The sequence below is a fragment of the Octopus bimaculoides genome, chromosome 1 (genome assembly GCF_046866305.1).
Source record: "Octopus bimaculoides isolate indiv1 chromosome 1, ASM4686630v1, whole genome shotgun sequence".
NCBI lineage: Eukaryota > Metazoa > Mollusca > Cephalopoda > Octopoda > Octopodidae > Octopus > Octopus bimaculoides.
The window spans coordinates 2,838,647-2,865,566 of record NC_142928.1 but is presented as its reverse complement, the minus strand read 5'-3'; the positions used below and the strand labels follow the sequence as shown (position 1 = coordinate 2,865,566).

General features: G+C 36.6%; 1 protein-coding gene across 23 annotated transcripts in view; it reads right to left on the bottom strand.

The window, feature by feature from the left end:
• Positions 1-842: 842 nt before the first annotated feature.
• Positions 843-26,920, bottom strand: part of LOC106871111 (uncharacterized) — an 86,262-nt gene continuing 60,184 nt past the window's right edge. For 14 of the 23 annotated variants that reach the window (XM_014917421.3, XM_014917416.3, XM_089347588.1 and 11 more), the window contains 7 exons: positions 24,921-26,822; positions 15,677-15,948; positions 12,870-12,998; positions 8,692-8,790; positions 7,613-7,756; positions 5,935-6,030; positions 843-2,184 (listed from right to left, as the gene is read on the bottom strand). In XM_014917421.3, the coding sequence (XP_014772907.1) occupies positions 2,011-2,184; positions 5,935-6,030; positions 7,613-7,756; positions 8,692-8,790; positions 12,870-12,998; positions 15,677-15,948; positions 24,921-26,822 (2,816 nt within the window). In that variant the 3' untranslated portion in view covers positions 843-2,010. The remainder of the gene's footprint in view (positions 2,185-5,934; positions 6,031-7,612; positions 7,757-8,691; positions 8,791-12,869; positions 12,999-15,676; positions 15,949-24,920; positions 26,823-26,920) is intronic. The other 9 variants (XM_089347628.1, XM_089347644.1, XM_089347649.1 and 6 more) reach the window with 1 other exon arrangement.

Genomic DNA, 26,920 nt, shown 5'->3' with positions numbered 1-26,920 from the left:
TAATTGACCAATTAACAAATAAATAACAAAGAAGTGAAATACAGCCAATGCATGTGTTCATTATTGATATAATGACCCTCCCAAGACACATCAAAATAATTTCATTTTGCAGTCATGCTACATACATAAATGACATTTTTTTTGTTTTGAAAGTCCTAACTGAAATCTTATTCATGGAATCACAGATAAATGAATTATTGAAATTGAGGAAATAATTAAAATAATAAATAAAATCTTCTCTAAACAGTAAAAATGTTAAATACAGTTGGTATTTTCCTCATATAATTACAATCACTAATAGTTAGGTTTCCATAATATTATACATAACATACTGATAACAATTACCAGCCAGCCAGCCAGCCAGCCATGGATAAAATGTTTAAGAAATTATTTTAAATTAACTTAGGAAAGTTTAACTATATATATATATATATATATATAAAAGAATTATTACTAAAGATCAAAGCAGGATTTGAATAAAGAAGTTGTAAGTTATCAACTAATAAATGAATTTAGGAAAATTATGAATGTTTCACAAAGAAATTTTTTTCATATATCTGGTAAAGAGAAATTAATTTAAAGAATTAAAATAAAAATGTTTTTTAAGAATTCACTTTCTAATTAAATGAAATCCACAACAGTGTTTTCTTTTTTCTTTTAGAGTAAATATGAATGAATTGGAGGACTGGGCATGTAGTTTATACGACTTTATTAGAAGAAAATTTTAACGGGCATGAAATAATTTTTAATTTAGAAATAAAGATTGTTAAACTTTAAAAATTTCATTTATTAAAAAAAAAATATATATATAGGAAGACAGAAAAAGAAAAAGTGTCAAAGAGTTTCCAAATGGAGAATATCAACGTATTTATTCATCTCATTTTGCCTCAAGGAGAAAAAAAAAAAAAAATTTTTTTTTTTTTTGAGTTTGAATATATACATTCACCTGCAATAAAAACACCACCAATTTTTCCAGACTCAAACATTCTAAAACACGTACACATCAAAGACAGGAGATGAATAATGAATGAATTTTGAACCATTTTAGAATCCACTCTTCTAACTGCATTTTCTTTGAAAGATTCTATTGTAGAGTACTTTTTTTTTTCTTCTTGGAGGGATATAAGAGGTTAACTAGACCAAACCAGTTAGCATTAATACAGAAAAGTAATGTATAATATTACGAAGAAAACAGTCCATTATAAATATAAAAAATAAATAAAGACAGATCTTTTAAAAATTAAAACAGCAAAAAGTTATTATTAATCACAAAATTTTATCAAAATATGGTTTGTGTAGAGAATCCTGTCACAAAAGCAAAAAAACAAACAAGCACATACAAATACAGAAACATTTGGCTCAATTTTTATTAATTCTAGTTTCTTATCAATAGTAAAATTGTTATCACTCATTTATACATATTTTCAACAGAAACCCCTGCTCCAATATTTTCTAGTCAAGCACACATTTGAAAAGAGTAAGGTAAAAGATTTTGGAGTATTTATGTTAATTTTGGGAAGAGAAAAAAAAAATTAAAGCTAGCAGACTGAAACAAATGGATTGATATGATTTTTCTTTGATTAGATGACTGCTAGCTGGGCCAGCAGCAGCAGCAGAAATTATTCCAAAACATATACATAGGCATGGCTACCATATAGCTGAGCCATAAAAAAATGGACATTTAGAAATTGTTATGTGTTGTTATAGATAACAGAAGGAAGGATTTTGGCAGCATTCCTCAATCTAAAATAAATGATATATTGATCACATTATTCCCAATAATCTTTACAATAGCCCCATACCTAAAGGCTATCTGTCATAAAAGCCTTCTGATAATTATACTGGGTGATTTGCATCGCAGTATTTCACAAAAATACTCAATCTTCTTCATGCTGTAAAGTAGTCGCCGAAGAAAGCAGAACACCGTTTTTCATCTTACTGGCTTTACAGTTGACACCATCTCAATGGCAATTTGAAGCTCTATAAAACTGTGTAATAATGCTCCCTTTGCTAAGATGGTAATAGATCAAAGTCATCATTCACTTGTACCATCGGTACATGGAGATCATCAACAACAGGCATATTGTTCAAGTCAGAAACTTCTTTCATTTTCCATTCCCAGTCCATCTTCTGAACTGCAAATAAGGATTCAGCTTCGTGGTGATGCCTAAGCAACAATAATTCCTAGAAAGGAAACAAAAATTACAAATTAGAAGGACAATATCTATATATATATATGGTGTGCATAATTGAAGCAGTATTAAATTGAAATAATCATCTATGTATCATAATTAATAGATGTACACGTTTGACAGGCAAGATGCTGCAGTAGCCCTAAGGGTTATACGGACCTTGCTTGAGAACCACTGATCTAACCCATACTATTCTGGACAAAATGGACACAGAATGAACAAATGAAGTGGTTGCTAATCATCATCATCATTGTCATCGTTTAACGTCTGCTGTCCATGCCTGGGTGAACGGTTTGACTGAGAACTGGCAAGCCACCAGGCTGCACCACGCTCCAATCTGATTTGAAAAGGTTTCTACAGCTGGAAACCTTTCCTAACGCCAACCACTCTGAGAGTGTAATGGGTGCTTTTATGTGCTACCGGCATCGGCCATGTTCAAATGATGCTTTTTATGTGCCATTGGCATCGGCCACACTCGAACGGTGCTTTTTACACGCCAGTCAATCAGCATCGGCCATGCTCAAATGATGCTTTATGTGCCACTGGCATCAGCCACGCTCGAATGGTGCATTTTACGTAATGGTAAGTTCTAATATTTGTACAAGACCAAAGAATTTGTTGGAAGAGTACAGTCAATACACCACTGGTACTTAACAATCCTGGAAAAATAAAAGGCAAAAAAATCAGTGACAAGAATGGTTTCTGACTTAGGCACAAATCTAGCAATTTTAGTGGGAAGGATTTAGTTGACTACTTCGATCCCAGCGCTCAACTGGTATTTATTTTATTGCCCCTGAAAGAACGAAAGGCAAAATCAACCTCAACAGTCAGAATACCACAAAGCATTCTCTTTCCCTGATGCTCTGATAATTCAGTTAGCTTGCCACTTTTATCATCATCATCATTGCTGTTTAACATCTACTTTCCATGTTGGCATGGGTTAGACAGTTTGACTGAGGGCCAGCAAGCCAGAAGGCTGCACCAGGCTCCAATCTGATCTGGCAAAGTTTCTACAGCTGGATGCCCTTCCTAATGCCAACCACTCTGAGAGTGTAGTGGATGCTTTTTATGTGCCACCGGCACGAGGGCCAGTCAGGCGGCACTGGCATCGACCATGCTTGAATGGTGCTTTTTACGTGCCACCGGCACAGGTTTGCCTCATTGGCATAGCCAGAAGCACCAGGAAAGTATGAGATAGTCAAAGAGAACAAATACCATGGTGCTGTAGGCTGCAGGCAGCAAGCCCACTACTGATACAAAACTCCAGGAGTCCCAGCAAAAGCCAGAGCTAAAAGAATATTAATAATAATTACAATGTTAATAACAAATGAGCTTAATACTAAGAAGAATTTAGGATAGCAACTATCTGTCAATCACTTTTCTCAGTTAAAACAAAGATAACCTAGCTGTCAGGCCTACTTGACTGACAAGAAAACCAATTTATATAAATAAGGTCTGTCACATAAGCTGTTATATGATAACACTGTAAGACACATGAGTTGAATGAAATTTGCTTTTAAATAAACTCCAGGCAAAGTAGGATGGTTGATTAGGTTGCCTGATAAGCAAAAGGTTTCAATTTCCATCTCACACTGTGGCACTTTAAACACGTGTCTTCTACTAAAACCTTCAGTTCAATGTTACGTGAGTGAAATCAGGAGAGCAGAAACTGTATGAAAGTATGTCGTGCGTGTGTTTGTTACTCCACCAACCAGCTTGCTTGAACACTGGTGTGGGTTTGTTTATGTCCTCTTAGCAATTCTGTAAAAGTAGTAGACTTAAAAAGTAAACAGGTACAGGAGTGGCTGAGTGGTAAGACGCTTGCTTCCCAACCACATGGTTCCGAGTTCAGTCCCACTGTGTGGCACCTTGGGCAAGTGCCTTCTACTATAGCCTCAGGCTGATCAAAGCCTTGTGAGTGGATTTGGTAAACGGAAACTGAAAGAAGCCCATTATATATATGTATATATATGTGTGTGTGTGTGTGTGTGTGTGTGTGTGTGTGTGTGTGTGTGTCCCTGCACCATCGCTTGACAACTGATGTTGATGTGTTTACATCCCGTAACTTAGCATATCAGCTAAAGCGACTTATAAAATAAGTATTAGGCTTACAAAGAATAAGTCCTGGGGTCAATTTGCTCGACTAAAGGCAGTACTCCAGCATGACCGCAGTCAAATAGTCTCCATCTACCAAATCCACTCACAAGGCTTTGGTTGGCTCAGGGATATAATAGAAGACATCTGGCCAAGATACCACGCAATGGGACTGAAACTAAAAGCATGTGATTGGGAAACAAGCCTCATACCACACAGCCATGCCTGTGCTACATTTCGGGATCCCTTAAAGTAAACATCCATTCAATATACTCCAAGTCAAGAGAGATCCACACCTGTTCCTAAATTTCCTATGTCTGTAAATAAAATAATTGTGTTTAAAAGGAAGTCAGTATTTAAAAAAAAATGTTCCCCTTCAGTGCGTGGAGATAAGCTCTGATAAGTTGTTATCTGCAAACAAAGAAGAACTCTTTATACACACACACACACACACACACAACATTTATTTTGACTTTCAAATTATGCTTAGCACTGAATGTTAACTTTCTGTACTCTTGAGAAGTATATATATATATATATATATATACACATACACACACACACACTCACTGTACAAACATGATAACAGAAATAAAGACAGTAAAACAACAACAAAAGAAAAACAGATGTTGTAGATAAACGGAAACCAAAATGAAAAAAAAAAGGGGGGGGGGTGAAACAAAGCCAGGCTCATAAACACAACAAACAAAGTAAATAGTCATAAGATTGAACCAGACAAAGAACAGCAACAAGGAGAAAAACATTTGCAGTATACTTCACTAAAAGGACATTATGAAGTGGGAGAAAGAAACATCAAAATTAACTGACATCTTAAAGATAACCCCTTTTGATAAAACAGACCCCTACTATATTCAGAAATTAACCTCCTAAAACAATGCCTACACACACAAAGTTAAACAACAAAAAGGACTAATAATAGTGTTTAAGCTGTAGTAACCATTGTTGACATTGACAGGCTGTATTTATCGTGGCAGTAAGGGGCCAGAGGAAGGGAACCTCCTGATAATACTAAGCTGATTACCCAAACTATTATATCATCATCATCATCATTTAACAACTGTTTTCCATGCTGGCATGGGTTGAATGGCTTGACAGGAGTTGGCAAACCGGAGAGCTGCGCCAGGCTCCAGATTTGTTTTGGCAAGGTTTCTACAGCTGGATGCCCTTCCAAACCACCAACCACTTTACAGAGTGTATTGAGTATTCTTGATGCGGCACCGGCATGGGTGTGTTTTTATCTGGCAGCAACACCTACTAAAGAAATTTGTTTTGTAAATAATTCAATTTTCCACATTGCATGTTGTTGCACATTTGCATAGCATACTCTGCTCCTTCATCATCATCATTGTTTGACGTCTGCCTTCTATGCTGGCATGGGTGGGACAGTTTCATAAGAGTCAGCAAGGCAGAAGCCGGCACCAGACTTCTGTGACTGATTTGGCAGGATTTTTACAGCTGGATGCCGTTCCTAACACCAACCACCCAGCAGAGTGAAATTAGTGCCTTTTACGTGGCACCTGAGCTGAGATATATAAACGCTTGATCTGATGTCACAACAACTCCCACGAAACCAACCAAAAGACAATGGTTTTTTTCTTTTTAAAAACAGAGAATAAGATGATCTCACTTTTATCTTGTCATATTTATCACCGACATCTTGAATCCAGGAAATAAACTGTCTGCCATTGTAGCGTGATCGAACGTTTTTCTCTCTTTCCTCTACCTAGAAAGGAATAAAAAAGAATTTAAAAATTACATATTTATTACATGTCTGACCCCATCAGGGAACACTGGTTACTCAGGTAGCAGAGGGAGATGGTTTCTACACTAATCAGAGTAAGGATCATCATCTGGTAAAAGGACAAAGGAAGTGCTTTAGAAAGGGGCAACTACAAATACTTCAAACTAATATAACAAGTTGTAAAGATAACAGGAAAGTTATTATGACATCACTGGTTAAAAACAATTAGCTGAGATGAAATGAAGGTTCGGTTTGTACCAGGATGAAGTACCACTGATGTCCTTTCGACAGAATGAGACAGCTACAGGAGAATTTCTTAGCAAATATCCAGTTACGGTACAAATACTTGTTGACCTTTGACTGAGTACTATATTCTGAGGTTATGTAATGGCTAAGTAAACTAGAAGAAAATGGCTTGAGAGCTGGGTGAGCCATGTGCAGAGATGCTGTCAGCTAAGCAAGAGTTAGAAAGGAGTTCAGAGAGAAATTTAATATGCAGATCAGTGTACAGGTATCACTTTCTAGATTAATATTCGTGTAAAGAGTTTAGCCTGGACTGCATAGATAAACTATAAACTGGGATTGAGAGAACCATGTCTCAGAGAGAAATTAAATGTGTGGGGTCGAGGTTGGATCAGAGTCATGGGATGTTAGAGAAGAGGAGAGAGAATTCTTCGAGTTTAGTTTTAGTCTTTAGCATCTTAGGAAGGGTATCAGAGTGTCATTAGGCTAACGGAAACCCAGTGTCAGGAGCCTGGTCCAAATGCTTGTATCAGAGCAAACTCTGCTCGAAGCACCCACAGACCAACTGATGGTGTTAAAGCTGTTGTAGGGGAGATCTAATATTCTCACCTTATATGCAACACTTGCTGAGAGAAGAGAGCTGAGTTAGTGCAGGGAACACAGAATTCATTGTTAGTTTCTAAAATAGTGATGAAAGACTCACAAACTAAATGGACAAGATGGTGGATAGAAAAGTAGACTTGGTTAGAGTTGTCTCCCATATTTGTTGCAAAAAATGAAACTACTCGTCCACTAATATTGTTTTTTTTCTCTTCCTTGCGGTGGGGTCGCATAGCCTTGCTAGAAGCAGCTTGGGATAGTATTAATTTCAACTATCAACAAATAGTAGGGGGTTGCAAATGCAAAAACGTTGGGCAACGCTGGCCTAGAAGGTGTCTGTGAATAATGTAATACTACACTTGCAGTATACATGTTTCTCTCTCACTCTCTCCATCACTATTTTTTGCTTTCTCTTTCTGTACTGCTTTCTATTTTTATTTATCACAATTGTGGAAGTTGTGATCATTCATACCACAATAATGTCCCATGTACATTATAAATGGTGGAGATTATTTAAGTGTGTTATGTAATCTCTGACGATTTTATATGTAATGACCATACATGGTGAAATGCTGAGCTGGAGGAGGCTTAAAAGCACAGATGTGAATTGATGATGAAAACATTTATAAAACCATATGCAAACACATAAATACAGATTTGATTTTTATGAAAATGACAAAAAATAAATCACTGAACTGAGATAAAGATCTAAATAACAAACCTGTTCCACTTCAATAAGATTATAAATCTCTTCATCTCGAAGTATTGTGCAAACACTTAAAGGGACTGCTTGATTATTTTGTGCTCTGGCAGCACGTGCATGCTCCCGCAACATTTCTTGCTCAATAGAAAGCATTAACTTTTCCTACGAAAAGAAAATAAATAAAAAGACAGTGTAAAAGATGAGAAAAAGCAAAAACAGAAGCAAATGAGAGAAATCTAACCGAAATTACACAACTTCCGATAATGTATTCGTTTACCATAAATCTCAAGCATGAAGCCTAGCATCGATGCCTTGTCTTTTGTTGAAACCTTTCAAAATTAGCATGACATTTCTAATCAGTTTCAAAACAATACCTCAAATTTCTTGACCCTAAAATTCTCTTAAAATACCAACTATTTTTATGTATCATTTTTACAAAGAGAAGGTGTACAAAATAAATGAAATTCTCAACAATAAATGTAATAATTTTTCATTAATTATTTAAGGAAATTATAATTAGAGATATAATTGTCAGGTAAAATTATTTATTTACTCATCAACAGTCTCTTATCCAAAATTTTAAAATTCCATATTTTAAACCCAACTGATTTGGTTTTATTATTAAATGTTTAAGGTAAACACTTGCGTGCTGAGAGTGAAACTGTATTTCATCTCTCATGCAGAGATTGATGTCATCAGGTGGTGAAACAGCTCTGTAGGTGTTCTGTGCCCCTTCCACAATGACGTCAGAGCTGCCTCGAGTACCTGCCGATAAATGCAACAAAACTCCTGCACAACAACACAAGCGTTGTTGAGTCAGAGGTTTTCATCATCCTTTGATGCTTGGTCTAGTTATCTCTAGGTTCTTTGAGATAACTTATCGAGAACTACATTTCATAACCAGATATTCCAAGATGCTAAAATACAACAGTAGATTGGTTCAGGACACAGCATGTGAAACAAGTCCTTCATCTGACCTCAATTTGTTTCCTTTAAAATACTAATAACCATTCATCTCATTAGATAACATTAAATATTCCAAATTAAAAAGTAAATAATTGTACAAACTTAAATTTTAAAAGAATAATTTTCTTTACCTTTTCAATGAGGTGTTGTAATCTTAGCTTATACCGAGCTTGTTCTTGGTCTAAGAATAAATCTCTCATTGATCCAGTTACTGAATTTGGAGGGGAAAGCTACAATAATAAAAGAAAATAAATAAATATATATATATATATACACACACACACACAAAGTGACAATGTTTCGACTGTATATCATCATTATTGCTTTAACAGCCACTCTTTCATGGTACATGGGTCACATGGAATGCACTGAGGTAGATTTTCTATGGTTGGATGTCCTTTCCAGTCACCAAGCCTCATCTGTTTCCATGCGACTTTCAAGAGAGATTGAGAATAAACAACACCACTTGCACGACAGAGACAGTTGTTTACAGTTATTACATGATGTCAGATGAAGAGACAGAAACAGTGTTCCTCCCCCTCCCACACTATACACACACACACACACACACACAACAGGCTTCTTTCAATTTCCATCTTCCAAATCCACAAACAGAAGACACCTGCTCAAGGTGCCATCAAGTGGAACTGACACTAGACGGTTTGGAAGTAAACTTCACAACTACACAGCCATGTCTGCACACAAACACATCAGTGTGCATATATGCATATATACATATATATATATCTACTATAATAATACTGTTTTTCTCCGTCACAACATATAAATGAGAAAGGAATGGATGATAGATGAATAAGGAAGGAAGGGATGATGGCAAACTGGTAGTGGGAGCATTTCAACTCTGTATGAGTGTGTGTGTGTGTGTGTGTGTGTATGTAAAAGGGAGGTATGTGAATGTGTGTGTGTGTGTGTGTGTGTGTGTGTGTGTGTGTGTGTGTGAATATTTGCACCAGCATTCTTTCAGTAACAAACTATGATCGATGTCACATCTCAAAAGTCAACCACCAGATAACATTGACAAGTGTATGAATTCAATTTACCATCCATATTTATATATAAAATACTATAGTTAGCCGTTATTTTTGGCGTCATGGGGCCAGCTAGTATGTATGTATGTATGTATATATATATATATATATTAGGGGACCAAAAAGTAATGTCATATTTCAAGCAAATAGTCTGTAGTTACAAATAAACTAGTCAGTTTAAAGGTCAGTCTGAATACTGACCTTATTTAACTGAAAATTAATTTTTGAATTTGTTAACCCATATCTTATTTTAATTTGTTTAATTTTTAGATAACCCATGGATGACAAGGACTCGATAGAATATTAGATTCAACATTAAATGCTTTATGAATTTCACACACAACATTGCCACACATGTATTGAACAAAACGTATGCACTGTAATTCTAGATAGAGTGAAGTTTATGAAAATACCAGAGGTGGTTTAACGAGGTTAAAAATAGTGATGATAAGCATTGACCTAGAAAATCAATCATCTTTGATAATTGACATAGCCAAAATATCCAGAAACTTAAACCATAGACCACTGTTCAAGATCTTAAAAAATTGCAAGAGGCTATAGAGAAAAAAGTTGGATATGTCACGAATGATAGCTCAAGAATAAAGCTTTGTGTTAAATAATATATATATAACACTTTGGTAATCAAGACAGAAAAGAAAACAAAACATTTTTTTTAAATGAACTGTAACCAGAGACAGGAAGTGAATTGTCATTGTCAGGGAGAGATGCAAGTAATAATAGTGGCTGTCATCAAATGAAAGACTGGTTCCAACACTGAAACCGGAACTGCAGCAAAGAAAGGTTCTGCTGTGAAATGGGACAATTTACAACACATATTGTTCACTGAGTTACAAGAACAGTAGAAAATGTAGGACTGCATAACTTCATTGCTAAGAGCTTGTATATGTATATCAGGCTCTGTGCAGAAAATACTTAATTCTGATCACTGGGAAGAGAGTCATTCTGCATCTCTCTCTCACACACACACATACACATGCATGCAACTGTTTTCTTTCAGTTTCCACCCATCAAACCCACTCACATTTTGGTTGGCTTGGAGATCTGGTATTAATTATTATCCTCTACAAGGTATAACACAGTGGGACTCAACCCAGAACCATGTGGTTGCAAAGTGAACTTCTTAACCACATAGCTATACTTATGCCTGTATATATGTATATACACACAAAATGCAAGACTGCGTATATGGAGTTTACCTTGTAAGCATGTGGTCCTAAGTTCTATCTCACTATACGGCATCTTAGGTGCCTTCTAATGTGGCCTTGGGTCAACCAAAGCCTTGTCAGTAGCAATAGTAGATGAAAACTGTATAGAAGCCTATCAAATTCATATATGCACATGTTAATGTTTACTTTTTATGTCTTTGCATGGAAGCCTTGAACTAAAAACGTGCTGATGTGAGTGTGTTCAATCATCTGTTTTACATTGTTTTGTTCATGCTAGCATGGGTTGGAGGAATGCATATTGCTGAGGTATTGTTTTACAGCTGGATACTCTTCCTGTCACAAAACCATACCCATTTTTCAAGTAAAGGTCTTTTTATATTCCATGCATTTGAGAAAGTGCAGATCTATAGGTCAATTTGTTGATAGGAATGTCAACACATGTCATGGTTTTTGCTCAATGCTACTCAATGTAATGACAACCATCTTGTTCTGAAATTGCATACTCAGGATCTTCACTGCCTTCATGTATACTCAGACAGATTTCCTGTCCTCACACACACACAAACAAAACCCATTTAACCAGTCCATATATGTTCACATCTCCCTGTTAACACATTCCTATGAAAGTTTCAAGGTCTACCAAACACCATGCTTATAATTATTTCTAGGAAGTGGAGACTAACAAAATAGGAAGCAACTCAAATTGATGGACGTGTATGATTATGCATGAGAAACAATCACACAGACATTCATTCCAGATTTAGAAAACAGAAATCTACCTGGCCACCACTGAAGCTCCTCCACTTTCTATCAAATCCAAAACTTTAAGAGCTACCACCATTAATGTTGCCATGAAGAGGAGAAGGACAGGAGATATTGTAGTGTGAAGACGAGTGAATGAATGTTGCACACAAGAGGTGAGATAGAGGAATGTCTCAGTTCAATAATTCATGGATGAAAACAAAGGTATAAGTTCTGGATGATTGCTAATGATGGTGTGGGTGGTATTGATGTAACATTAACAGAGGAATGGATAAAGTAACTGAGTGTTTGCTAGCAGTATATAAAGGTAAGAGGGGTAGGGGTCATCCCTCCTCTTAACTCTATGTACTGTGAACAAACTCCCTATCCCTCAGGTCATTCTAGCCTCCACTGTCTTTCCTTTGCTATTTTTTTAATGATATCCAGCACAATCTTACCATCCACCACACTCACTCACTCTCTCTCCCTTCTTCACCAACAAACAAACAGTACACTCTGTAAAGTAGTTGGTGCCATGAAGATTATTCAGCCATAGAAAACATACCACAAAATGGAATGCAAGTGAGACATATAAGAGGGTAGAAACTCCAAATATAAACTGACTCAAACCATGACAACCCATCTAACTCATGCTAACAGAGAAAGCAGATGTAAAATGGCAATAATAATTATGGTTATGTTTTATACACACTCCAATTCACTAATGCGCATGATTCTTCTATACCAGAATTTCTTCAGGAGAATGTTAAGTAACAACTTATTTTATATAGTGATACTGAAATAAAATTTAAATAATTTTCTGTGTTACTTAAATCTACCTGTAATTAGAGTAATTTTGAGACAAATATCTCATAGATTTATGAACTTCTTGTGGTTTTCCACTTTGGTGTATGAATTAACAAAACAGTTCTGGTGGCTCCACAAAACCAGTTTAACTCTGTAGCATCCGGATTCTTCTGTCAAATGTATTTTATTTATTTTCATCATTTTGAATTAATCATATATTATCTCATGGCTTCAAAATTTCCATGAAGTGATTGTTTAGTTTTAGAATGGCATTGTAGGGTAGGTGCAAGAGATTGGAGCCAGTCAGTTTGAATATTTTGGCTGGATTATGACCAGTTTAAATGCTACAGGGTTAAATTAATGGATAGGCTAAATTCCAAATGGATTTAGAAAACTTTCAATATCAACAGAGAAAATTACAGAATAAGAGAGTTAATTCAGTAATTAAATCGGAGAAATAAATCATAATTAATTAAAGATGCGAGTAAAAACAAAGAAACTCCATGTTTAAACTGAGAAACTAACCATAGGAACAGATAAAGTGCTGGCAGAATTTCCTTGTAACACATAACTACAACTCATCATTAAATAGTCCTTGAATCCCTGGGGAGCTTTTGGATGAACAACTGTTAAGTTTTTCCGCCGATCTTCGACCTGTCAGGAAATAATATTATAGTAACGTTATCGGGTCGAAACCACAAATCGTACAGAAATCAGAAATTCAATAAACAAATAACATTACCACATAACACTCGCTTTCCATACCATTCGATGAAACAAAAAAAAAAAAAAAAAAAAAAAAAGGTATATTCACCTGGTGTTAAATGCATATGATGTTATTACAGAGATAAAAAAAAAACAAAAAAAAACAAAGCAAAACAAAAAAAAATTAAAAAAAAACAAAAAATATTAAGAGATGATACTATGAGTGACACAGACTGCATATAATAAAACATATGTAAATGTCTAAGACAAGACATTTTCAAATGGTTGATTAAAGAAATCTGGATGGAATATTTTTGCACAAAAACTAATCACCCTTCAGCAATTCAGCAACAGCATATCAAATTTCCTAAATCAATGAAACAGAACACAATTTATTTGAATGGGATCAATTGGGAATTATCAAACATTATTACAATACATCACATTATAGAGCAAACTTAATGTGCTTGCTTATATTATTATTGATATGAAATGTTATACATTACTATATAATATATACATAGGTGCCAGTTGATTATGTTTACTTAGCAATCGTCAAACCATTTAATTTTTAGTTCAGAAATGAGTAAAATGCTACATCTTAGTAGAATACATTATTCTCTGTACATTTAGAAAAAAAAAGCAAAAACTAGGAAGATACAGCTTAATTTCTAACAAACAAAATAGTATTTACAATAACCTGTACTAAAAACTGCCAATAAAAGCTATCATAGTGTGTTGAAGTGCTGTGACTGGATGTAGGTCTTCAAGAACTGGTAGAGACATTATTTTCTTGATAAGATGACATTTATTGTTACTTGAACAACAAACATTCAAATGTGTACCGTCTTACAAAATCTATTCACACTAGCGGAGGTTTAAATCTTTATAAGAATGCAATCATTAAACTGCTCCTATTTGCATAAAATTCATGCTTTTTAATAATTTTTATTTTTTTAACAAGTTTTGTTCTTATTTCTTTTCGTTACATATTACATTGCAGTTAGTTTTTAATTTCTTTCCTTACTTCAATCAAAGAGGGAAAGCAGCCCTTATGACTCTTTACAGGGCCTAAATCAGAAGGGGGGGAGAAAGGTAACCTCAAACCAGTGACCTTGCAAAAGAGTAGGCTGCACCTAAGATAAGCACATGTGCCAAGTAGTGGTGTTAAAGTAGGGGATGGATTAAGTCTAGCACTCAAATTTTAAGTCTAATATAATTATTTTCAACTTGTTTCTATTTATAAACAAACAGTTGAAATACAAAAATTGGTTTTAAATTATTATAAATAAAATACAAACAAAAGTTGTGCTCTAAATTTCCATTATCGTATAGTTTTCATCACTTATTCTCCGTTAATTTTTCTTTCAATGATGACAGGTAACCCTCACCACAGACACACAAACATGATGCAAGCATTGCATTTCAGAAAATCTCCCATGAGACAGAATTCCACACTCATTCTCACTGCCTTTCCACATTCATTGAAGCCCACATAAGAGAGGAAATCAGTGGAAATATAGACAACATCAGTGAATGCATAGCGAAGTGTCCATTGCGCAGGGGGGAAATTGTGGGAGAGGGAGACCCTGAAAGACGTGGGCAAAGTATTGAACGGTCATCTCTAAATGCTGGACAAAGAATCAAAATATGTGGCATATTTCTGTACTCAAAAAGACCAACCCACCACAACAGAATTGATATCCTAAGACCAAAGCACTGGTGATGGTGCCACGTAAAAAGCACGGGTGATGGTGCCACATAAAAAGCACTGGGGATGGTGCCGCGTAAAAAGCACTGATGATGGTGTCGCGTAAAAAGCACGGGTGATGGTACCGCATAAAAAGCACGGGTGATGGTGCCACGTAAAAAGCACGGGTGATGGTGCCGTGGAAAAAGCACGGGTGATGGTGCCACGTAAAAAGCACGGGTGATGGCGCCACATAAAAAGCACTGGTGATGGCGCCACATAAAAAGCACGGGTGATGGTGCCACATAAAAAGCACTGGTGATGGTGCCGCGTAAAAAGCACTGGTGATGGTGCCGCGTAAAAAGCACTGGTGATGGTGCCACGTAAAAAGCACGGGTGATGGTGCCACGCAAAAAGCACCCAGTACACTCTGTAAAGTGGTTGGCATTAGGAAAGGCAGTAGAAACCAGCTGTAGAAATCATGCCAAAAACAGACTATGGAACCCAGAGTGGGCCCTGGCCATGTCAGTTCCTGTCAAGCTGTCCAGCCCATGCCAGCATGGAAAATGGGCATTAAATAACGAAGATGATGAAATCCACACTGCAACATTTTCATGAACGACCACGCTCCCATGTGTGGAAGGTGAGGTGGGGTGAGGTCACATCTGTACAGTCACAACTGAATACACTGCCCCATAAAAAAAGAAGAAAAAAAAGAAGACTAACAACATTAATTATGTCGCTGGCCTAAGTTCTAATCACTACTGTCATCTAATATCTAATCAAAACTGTTAGAAATATGGTTTGGTATTGGTAGCATGGTTTTTATGTAGCAGCAGGCAGTTGGATAATACATGAGGACCAAATACAGTAGTAGCACTTGATGAATAGAGAATAGGTTATAGAAAGTAAAAAAAATAATGAAAATTGTTATCACCTTTTTTCTTACCTGTTTCCTTATTGAAAGATAGGTTTTGTATGGATTTGGAGGCTTTTCAAGAATGATCGGGTGAGAAGTAGTTGCCTCTGAAATTTGGGTTTGGTCACCTTTTGGCCGTAACTTTCTTTTCCTTGGATGGATATTAAGGTCTTCAGATTCTTCTCCAGCTGATGACACAGCACTAGTTGTAGAAGATGTAAGTGTTGGAGGAAATTTTTGCCCTTTTAAACTAAGTGTGTCATTTATTTGTGGTTGAGTGTCTAATCCACCTGAAATTATAATAGTAATAATAATAATAATAATAATAATAATCAGAAGAATTATAATAATAAATAACAACAATTATGATAATTATTTCAAATCTTTGCCACAAGGGCAGCATGGGGGAGGTGGGGGAAGCGTCGATTATATCAACCCCAGTTTTTAACTGGTATTTATTTTATCAACCCTGAAAGGATGAAAGGCAAAATCAACATCAGCAGAATTTGAACTCAGAACACAGTGATGGGTGAAATACTACTAAGCATTTCGTCCAGCATACTAATGATTCTGTCAGCTCACCACCTTAACAATAATAATAATAATAATAATTGGTTTCAAATTTGGGTACAAGACCGGTAATTTCAGGGGAGGGGACTAGTCGATTACATTGACCACAGTGCTTCACTGGTACTTAATTTATCGACCCTGAAAGGATGAAAGGCAAATTCAACACCAGTGGAACTTGAACTCAGAACGTAAGGACAGACATAAATGTCACTAAGCATTTTGCCTGGCGTGCTAACGATTCTACCAGCTCGCCACCTTAATAATAATAATAATAATAATAATAATAATAATAATAATAATAATAATAATAATAATAATGGAAAAACTTTCAAAATGCAAAGACCTGGAAATAGAGGTAACTCGAATGTGGAATCTAAAAACAGAAACAATTCCTATCATAGTAGGTGCCTTAGGTATAATAAAAAAATATTCAGACAAATACATAACAAAAACACCAGGACTTACAAATATATATAACAGAGAAAATTGCACTACTGGGCACTGCACACATCCTACGCAAAACACTTTCAATACAGTAACCATAAGAGCATCACAGCAAACCACAGCACATACCCAAGGCACACAGAGCTGCGCTCGGTAGTGAAGTGAAAGCACGCTATAAAAATAAAAGTACTGAACAATAATAATAATAATAATAGTAGTTACCAAGAAGACCAGATATGATTATAGAGAACAAAAGAAACAAAGTGTAAGATCATAGACTTTGCAATAGCATAATAGAGGGGATAGTGAGAAAACTGAGAAATATCAGGACTTTGTCAGAGAGGTGAAGTAATTGGGGAAGACTGAGACGATTATTCCTATGGTAATAGGTACACTTGACCCAACACCCACACTGCTACCTAAGAAGTTGAAGGATATTGGAGTTGAGACCCACATTGTCAACCTGCAGAAACCCTAAGAAAGATTCTTGAGATCAGAGGAAACGTGTCACCAAATCTCAAGACAACAGCTCTGTTAACTAACAGAGCATTTAATAGTTTATACTGATGATAATCCTTTCTACTAGTGACACAAGGCTTGAAATTTGGTGGGGAAGGAGCTTTGTTGATTGCATTGACTCCAGGGCTCAACTGGGACTTAATCTATTAACCCCTGAAAGGATGAAAGACAAACTTGAGCTAGGAGGAATTTGAACTCAGAAAATAAGCTCAGAAGAAATGTCACTGAGTATTTGTTAGTGTGCTAACAATTCTGCCAGCTACAAGCCTTAGTAGTAGTAGTAGTAGTAGTAGTAGTAGTAGTAGCAGTAGCAGTAGTAGTAGTAGTAATAATAATAATAATAATTCTTTCTACTATAGGCACAAGGCCTGAAATTTGGGGGAGGGGGATAGTCGATTTCATTGACCTCAGTGCGTAACTGGTACTTATTTAATCGACCCCGAAAAGGATGAAAGGCAAAGTCGACCTCAGCGGAATTTGATCTCAGAACGTAGCAGCAGATGAAATACTGCTAAGCGTTTCGCCTGGCGTGTTAACGATTCTGCCAGCTCGCTGCCTTAATAATGAAAATAATAATAATAATTACTTTTTACTTGCATATATGCCATTGAATAGCTTTTGAATATACTGTTATTAAATGGAAATTATTTAAATAAGATTCTTCATCACTATCACCACCATTTAACGTCTGCTTTCCATGCTGGCATGGGTTGGATGGTTTGACTGAAAACTGGTAAGGCAAGGAGCTGCACCAGGTTCCAATCTGATCTGGCAGGGTTTCTATGGCTGGATGCCCTTCCTAACGCCAACCACTCAGGAGAGTTTACGTTGCAAGAGAAGACAGAACGGATGGTAGTGACAAAGAAAAGCTCAAAATACATGCTGAAAGTGAACAATCAAATCATTAAGCAGGTATCATCCTTCAACTACCTGGGAACTTTGATCACAGGAGACGCAAGATGTGTGAAGGAGATCAAAAGATGGCTGGTGCTGGCAAAATTTACATTCTCAAAATTGTATAACACATGAGAAATCATACACTGGGCATCAAGACCAAGATCCACATACTGAACTGTTGTGTACAGAAGTGAGGAAATGGTCCAGAACATCAGAAGTGAGAAGCTGCTTGGAGAGCTGTGAAATGTGGTTCTTAAGGAGAATATTGAGGACAGCACAGACAGACAAAGTGTCTAATGAAGAAGTGATTACCTGAGCTGTGGTAAATAAAAAAATTGCTTTGTGAGGTGAGGGCCAAGCAATTCAGATTTCTTGGTCATGTGATGAGAAAAGAAGGCCTGGAGAATTTAGTGATGACCAGAAAGATTAAAGGGAAAAGAAGCAAAGGAAAGAAAGGGATGATGTGGATGTTAAGTTTGATGAGCTGGTTGGAAGAAAGAGGCATTAAACATCAGGAAATGGAACTGTTAAAGAAAACAAAGAACAGAATTGTGGCAGGACATGATCACCTATGTCTTACATTCTGGACATGGTACCGAAAGAGGCAGAGAGATCTTAAAAGCATTGTGTTAACCATTTACCATTTCAAAGTGACATTATAGATCCTTTGTAATGGTGCACTGCATTTACAGATCATAGTCATAATTTTCTTTTCTTTTACTTGTTTCAGTCACTTGACTGCAGCCAAGCTGGAGCACCGCCTTTAGTTGAACAAATCAACCTCAGGACTTATTCTTTGTAAGCCTAGTACTTATACTACCAGTCTCTTTTGCCGAACTGCTAAGTTACAAGGACATAAACACACCAACATAGGTTAAGCGATGTTGGGGGTCAAATACACACACACACACACACACACGTGTGTGTGTGTATATGTGTGTGTGTGTGTATGTATATATATATATATATATATATATATACACACGACGGGCTCCTTTCAGTTTCTGCCTACCAAATCCACTTACAAGGCTATAGTAGAAGACACTTGCCCAAGGTGTCACGCAGTGGGACTGAACCCAGAACCATGTGGTTGGGAAGCAAGCTACTTACTACACAGCCACTTCTGCGCCTATGTCTGTATTATGTAATAAAATTCCATCGTTATTCTTTTACTGAATATATTACAAAGAGACACTAACTGCAGGAGAAACTATGATTAAGTTAATGTGAGCATGTTTGCAACGGTGAGCGGTAAAAAGGTATTTAGAAATAATCATGAGGTGAGGCAAAAAAGGTACTTATTGTCAATGACTTATCATTATTCAGGCAAGTAAGGGAGACAATTCTGGGCAGGTTTTGTACCTTAATTGTCTTTTCTTCACTATTTAATTTCTAATTAGCTTTTGAATGGACAGTGTGTCATATATATAACAGTAACTTTATTTGCTTTTCATGCAGCTATCAACCTTCAGTAAATTCACTCAATTTCCAAGCTAATTCATATAGGAAAAGGCACATGGCCTGGTGGTTGAAGTGTTATACTAATAATTGCAAGATTGTTGTTTCAATTCCTGGACTGGACAGTAGGTTGTGTTCTAGAGCAAAACATTTCATTTCACATAGCTCCAGTCCACTTAGCTGTAAATGTGTACCAGCAAAGGAAATTAATCCGGTGGCAAACAAGCATCTCTTCCTTGATCTCATACACTATGGAAAGCTGGTTAAGCCCCAGCTTTATGAGTCCCAAGGATTATGACACACCTCAGTCTTCATGAATGGTATTGTACAACTACCATGCAATTCTCACACCACTGCTTCAGCAAGTACAACCAACTCTATCCCATCATTAATGAGATCCAAACTAAGAGAGATATAGCCAGAGTTATCTCCCGTGCTTGCAGCAAGATTAATTAAAACATTATTCGTGATTGACTAATAACAATTAATGGAATCAGTACATAGCATTTTTAGAATAACTAGAAATGTAAGCACATTTTTCAACCTTGCTGTGGGAAGCAGATACCGGAGCAGTTAAATCAAACCACGTTTTTCTCCTAGTGATCAGTCTGCCTAGTTTCAATGGTTTATGCCACCTCATCAGAGGCTGCTTACTCATTTTCTTAACCATAGACAATAGCAACAGCTTAAAGCTATTTATAGTATATACAAGCTTAGATAGAACTAAACTCGTCTGTCCTAATTTGATATCAGTGCAACTGTTGACAACATTAATTAATAGAAGGTCTATTAGTGCTTTTAGATAATTACAGATATAAACTCTTTATGTATATCTTTAGTAAACACATTATTAATCTTATTATCATTCCATGCTTTTCCAATACAAGCCAGCAGGGCTCACTCTGAGCATATTAAGTTTTCACAGTGAATGTCCTGGCTGCCTCAGACTCTTAGCAAAGAGTACCTTTCGCAAACCCATGTGGGCTGAAACGACCAGGTGACATGCTCCCTTGAAAAACTGTGGAAAACATATATTCAAACCAAATATTTTCTCTCTCTCTCTGATCATATAAGTAAAGACTGAGCTGATGAATTGTAGCATTTTTACTACTCTAACAGGTATCAGTTGCTCATTTTCCTAACCACACAGAGGCTAGGGGTTTATAGCTATTTATACCAGACACAAAGTGATCTAGAACAAAACTGTCCTAATTTACATAATATTTGCCATAAGTTTATCTTACATCTCTATTGATTAATATTTTCATCATTCCACAATTCATCTCTAATTAGCACTTCATTTTAGTATTTTAATTAAATATGTTGACACTTGACTTTTCTGAACAAACGACTGGAACATTTTGCAAATTCAGATACATTGAATAGTTAAAGAATATATTTTCATAGTTACTTCTCCCTTTTTGACTATAAATTAGGATCATTTGTTGTCAACCAGTCTGTAATTAGTGCCATGTTTCATGGCTAAATGACTGAAGTGCTACCATTTGGTTAGTAGTACAACTACTATTTCTTATTAAAAACAAATGTGAGATGGAAGACAAAATATTTGCCATGGAATTTTCTTGAGGAAAGAGTTTCTAGGAATAACAGTGTTTACAAAATGGACTGATAAAAGTGAAATTCTTAAAAAATTGTGGAAACCTAAAATGTTTTCAATGTAGAATTGAAAGCCATGTGCCAGTTGTCTCCTATTTTCCTTGAGTTTAGTTAAAGTATTCTGCTGTTTATACAACAGAAATATGTTGTATAAAAAGACAAGCTGGAAGGCAGCAATCTGATTTTGTAACTTTCCTTTCTCATATTTGAATCGTCATCATTTAATGTCCGTCTTCCATGCTGACATGAGTTGGACAGTTTGACAGAGTCCTTGGACAGTGCTAAGCACTCGTGTCAGCACTTTCTATGGCTGAATGCCAAACACTTTAAAGTACTGGGCACATTTCTGCACACCAGTGCACTAGTGAGGTCACCAAATAATTTACAAGAAAAAAAATCCCCCTTGATAGAGGGAGGGGAGAGGGTTGAAAGAGGGGTAAATGGCTTTATGCCCTTTATGCCACATGTTGAGAGGTTACTGTATGATAGAGGGACAAGCACAACACTTTTGCAGATACACAACTACCCTGAATTGCATAAGGATGGATGGGAGGAGCCAAAAAGAAGATAAAGCTGGTGGTGGTGAGCTACCAGAGCGAACTCTCAAGGTAAAAGAAAGTGAGTATAAGAGGGAGAGGGGGAGTAGATCAGGGTCAGGTGGAAGAGGGTTGGTCATTTCATAAGGGGGTGAAAGGAAAGTAACTGATGGTTAGAGGTGGGGGTAGAGGTGAATATAGTGAATGATGAGCAAGGGTAGAGATGTGGTTGATAGTAAATATCGGAATGAATAGAAGGGGTGGGGTAAAAGTGGCCCGGGAAGGAGGAGATAACAAGCGGTAGCACAGGAAAGGAGAGGAGAATTAGTATCATAAACTTGTAGAGAGATCAGAAAGGAGGGCGATGATATGCAAGGCATAAGGAGGAAGACGAAGATGGAAGTCAGAGGGACATAGTGGTGGCTGTACTGAGTGTGGTAATTACAGAGGCTTCTTTACAATCCTACGAAATCAAAGTTCTTTGCCATAGGTATAACAATAAATCTAAGAACAAATTCAAGTAAGTAGCAATACAGGACTCGTTTTGATGGTGAAATTCCATAGTCTCTAACTGACTGCAAACACTGGGTACATGAGCTATAATATTCACGCGTGAAAGAAAATTGAAAACAGGCTCTATATTGACATGCAAAACCTGCTCAGGAAATATCCTTCCTCAAATTGGCTGCCCCAGGGAAGTAGCTATTGACAAGAATAATCTTAAGGGTTTGAATTGCATTTTGTGCAAACCCTGGAATAGACAAATCTGACGGTTGTTCAGGAAGTTTGGTTTATTATTAATTAAACATTCCTACAACATTTATATATGAAGAAAGTACTGTGCTAGTGTAAGCATTGAGAATGTAAGCTTTTTAAAAGTTAAGAGTAATGTTAAATATAGCAGAGACTGTCAGTTGAAGGTAGTTAAGTTTGGAGCACATGGAAAAGGGTAGGAAGTGAATGAAAGTATACTATATCCAACCTTTAAGTTGACTCAAAGCAGCACTAAACAGACAATATTAGTGATGTGAAGTACCTCAAATGTTAAAATGGCTCAGAAATTGAGATGAACAAAGAAGGAAGAGATAACCTTGTTAATTTAGCATACAACCTAACCATCTAGAGTTAAAATATGGTTATATTGCTATATATATATATATATATATATATATATATATATATATACACATGAAGAAAACAGAAAATGGAACAAAAACCTAACAGGCGACAACAAAACATCCCGACAGTCAGATGATACAAAAAAGGACAGGAAAAAACAAGGACGGGTCATTTGGAGCTTCCTATCCTCAGTCGAGTTCCAGATTGTCTAAGGATAAGATCTTGAACTTTAACAAGAAAAGATAAAAGACTACTTCTCATAAGTGGGTAACATACATAGAACCATACTTAAATTTAATAATGAAATAAATAAAATAAAAGTGCTATTGCAAAGGACATATTTCCCATCAACCACACCTCCACCTTTGTTCATTACTCACTACATTCACCTCTACCTCCATCTCTAACCATGTTTGTCTTCCCTCACACCCTTATGAAACTACCCACTTTCCCACCCTGATCTACTGTCCATATCCTCTCTTATGCTCACCTTCTTGTACCTTGAGGGTTTGCTCTGGCACCTCAATGCTATCATATTTGTCTTCTTCCCAACTACTCCCACCGTTCTGTAATACAGGGTAGCCATGTAGCTTCTCTCAAGCAAGACACCTGTGCTTGTCCCTCTATCATACTTTAGCCCCTCGATATCAGGCATAAAGCCACCCGGCCCTCTCAAATACTCTCCCAGCTTAGTTGTGGGGCTTTTCCTTTTTATGCCTTGCAAGTTACTCAACACCCCAACTAATACTGGTAGCACCCAATACACTCTGTAATGTGGTTAATGTTAAAAAGGGCAACCACTCATGGAAACTATGCCAAAGCTCTCCCTTTGGCTCAGCATAGTCCTGCAGCTCATCAGATCCTGTCAAATTGTCAAACTCATGTAGGCACGGAAAACAGTTGTTAAATGTTGATGAATCAACTGACATAGACTTAGTTTTTTCCTCCCTCCAACATTATCCAGAAATGAAGGCTGAGCCATCCACTATATTTCTAGTTAATTTCTTTCCTCCATTATCACATTATAAACATGTTGGACACTCCCACAAATTTTTAGTTTATACTAAAATACAGGAACTATTTAGCAGTTTTAAAGAGGATTATTTACAACCATATCTTTTCAATTATAAGATATGTTAGTTCATTAGTTGGGTCGAGCAACTGTGAATCAGGTCACAAAATCAATAAAGATCCTTCTTAAGTCAGACAGACTTGGGGCCAGCTTCCCAGTTTCTGTGACCTATATATTAACCCCCCACCTGGATGGGATCCCCGTCTGTTGCAGGATTACTAATTTTTATCAGTTCAGTGGACTGGAGCAATGTGAAATGAAGAGTTTTGCTCAAGAACACAATGCATCACCCGGTCCAAGAATTGAAACTACAACCTTACTATCATGAGTTCAACACCCTAACTAATAACCACTAAGCCTCCATACAAGATTGATGTCTTTTAGATAGATGCAAGCAGAAAATGAGTTGCAGAGGAATGCAGATTTGGAGACTAAGGATTAGATATGATGGTTTATAATGAGTCTAAAAGTAGACATAACAAGCATTTTTGTTCAAAACCACCACTTTGCCCCTGTATGCCTTTTGCATAATTCACTCACTGAATTAGAAGCACACAGACCAGATTCCTGGTTCTTCTTCACTGCCCACATTTTTTACTTATAGAAATCAGACCTGCAAACTATTCCACCTGTGTATCAGCTGCATAAATCTCACCAGTTTGGGAGGGAATGCAAAGGTCATTGACACTGCCACCCTACCTTTAACTGACATATATGATACACTATGTAATACTTCAATAATAGAATGAGAGAAGTGTTGCCAATATTGGAACAGGTGGCTGTATGGGGGCATTGCAAAAGGTTAGGAACTGTTCAACCTTGAAATACTTATTGGCTCTGAAAAAAAGAACAATTTTTCAAAACAGATTTTGTGGGTAAATTCAGTAGAGATCACATTTTGTCAGAATAAACATTAGAAAAACAGAAAGGCTTTTAGCTGTGTTTTTTCATGAGTGCTGAGAACTTGTAAATGATTTGACTTTGGTATGAGAGAGAAAAAAATAGAGAGAGAGAAAGAGAGAGATGATACCTTGTTTATCAGAATGTTGCTCTCTTTTCTGTTGTTGTAATTGTGCTGTATGTGAACGGAGACATCGTGTAATTCTTTGTGTGGTCTTTTCTTCTTTCTCTTCCTTAGTATCTTCTTTGTCTTTTAGTTTTATTAATTCATCTTTCTCTTTCACAACAAGAGAATCAGTATCTCGTGTAGCATGTGTTTGACTAGTTTTCTCAGAGTTACTGGTGGTGGTGGTGGTGGATGAAGTTGCACTAGATGTGGTGGTAATTGTCACTGAGGCAGAGTTAGTAGGTAGTTTGTTGCTTCCATGGAAATTTGACTTAATATCTGTATCGGGTGAATTATTGCTGTTAATACTAGTTACTGTGGTGGTAACTGTAACAGTAGTAGCTGTGTTGGTGTTAGTAATGGAAACAGCTTTATCCCCAGACGAAGCTGACTGATTGGCTGTCATATGTAAAGTCGTTGTTGTCAGAGGGACAGCCATTGTTACACTGCTGCCAGCAGTAGATGAGGCAGCATGATCACTAGCGGCAGATGAAGGGCGTGAAGAAGTTGGACTCGAGGCCCTTGATGATGCTTGGGAGGCTATATGACATTCATTATTTTGCTCTTCTAAATTGTTTTCTCGTGTTGGGTTTAAAACGTACGGTAATGCTGGTTTAGTTAGGAGCATTTTCAAGTTATCTGAATCCATAGAGGATGTTTGTTTTGGTGGGATTATTATTCTCAAAGGTGGTACTTTTAATAATGACGATGATGATGATGAGGAAGATGAAGATGATGATGAGGATGAGGATGAAGATCTAGGTTCTTTGTCTGATTTTAAAGCAAATCTATCTTTCTCAGATCTAGTAGGTGAAGAAGAAGTACGAGAACCCTCAGATTTTAAGGTTAACCCACAAAGATGGTCATCAGTAGATGGTGGACAAGAATGGAGCTCCCATTTGGTGGGTATTTGACTAGCTGGCCCGCTTGTTACCAACGTACTAGAATTTGTAATATTATTACTAGAATGCCTTCTTATTGAAGTATTTGAAATAATGTTTGTGTCTACTGTGTGTATATCTCCTTGAATGTTATTATTATTATTTGTTGTTCCTGAGCTAATAGCATTACCATGAGAATTGGATGATGTTATTGATGATGATATTAATGATAATTCATGTGGAAAATCAGATGATGATGAGGATGAGGATGTTGTTAAACATTTCAACTTTGATTGAGATGTAGTAATAATATTACTAGTGTCCAGTTCTTTACTTTGTGGAATGCAATTAGAATCAGTTCTTATTTGTACTGGCATTTGCTGTTTAAGAATTTCAGACATACCAGTTTCATCTTCAGGATCACTGATGTCCTCAAACTGTGGAGTAAATGTCTGCACAGAATGAGATGAAACTGTCTCACCAAAGCTTTTATTAGCTTCATCATTCAGTTGACTATCACCAACACAAACTTTATTGTTAATGCTTCCTTGATGCGGTAAAGTTTCTGGTGCTATAGTCATGCCGGATACACGATTGTCTGACTGACCACTTTCTTTCATACCTGCTGCAACCATACTAGCTGATAAATTGCTAACCGATGTACTACCTAAATCACTAGCACGCTCCAAAATGCGAGGTTCATATAAATCACTGTCATTACTACTGTTACTTTCTACAAAGGAGATGCAGTCTTTATGTTCTACAGTTACACTGTATGCTTTGTATTGTGTTTCAGTTGTATCTTTAGATTTTTCAGACGTTTCTCCACTACAGGGCACATCCTTGACAAGTTTAAGAAAGAGACGAGGGGAAGCAGTCTTCTCTGGAGACTTGGGCAACAGGGATCTTCTGCTGCCTGAAGTTGATGATGCAACACTTCTCTCCCATTTCAAAGCAGATGAACCAGTAATTCTCGGAGACAATTCTACAAAAATAAAATAAAATAAAATAAAGTAAATAATGGTTTCAAATTTTGGCACAAGGCCAGCAAGTTCGGGGGAGGAGGTAAGTCAATTACATCAG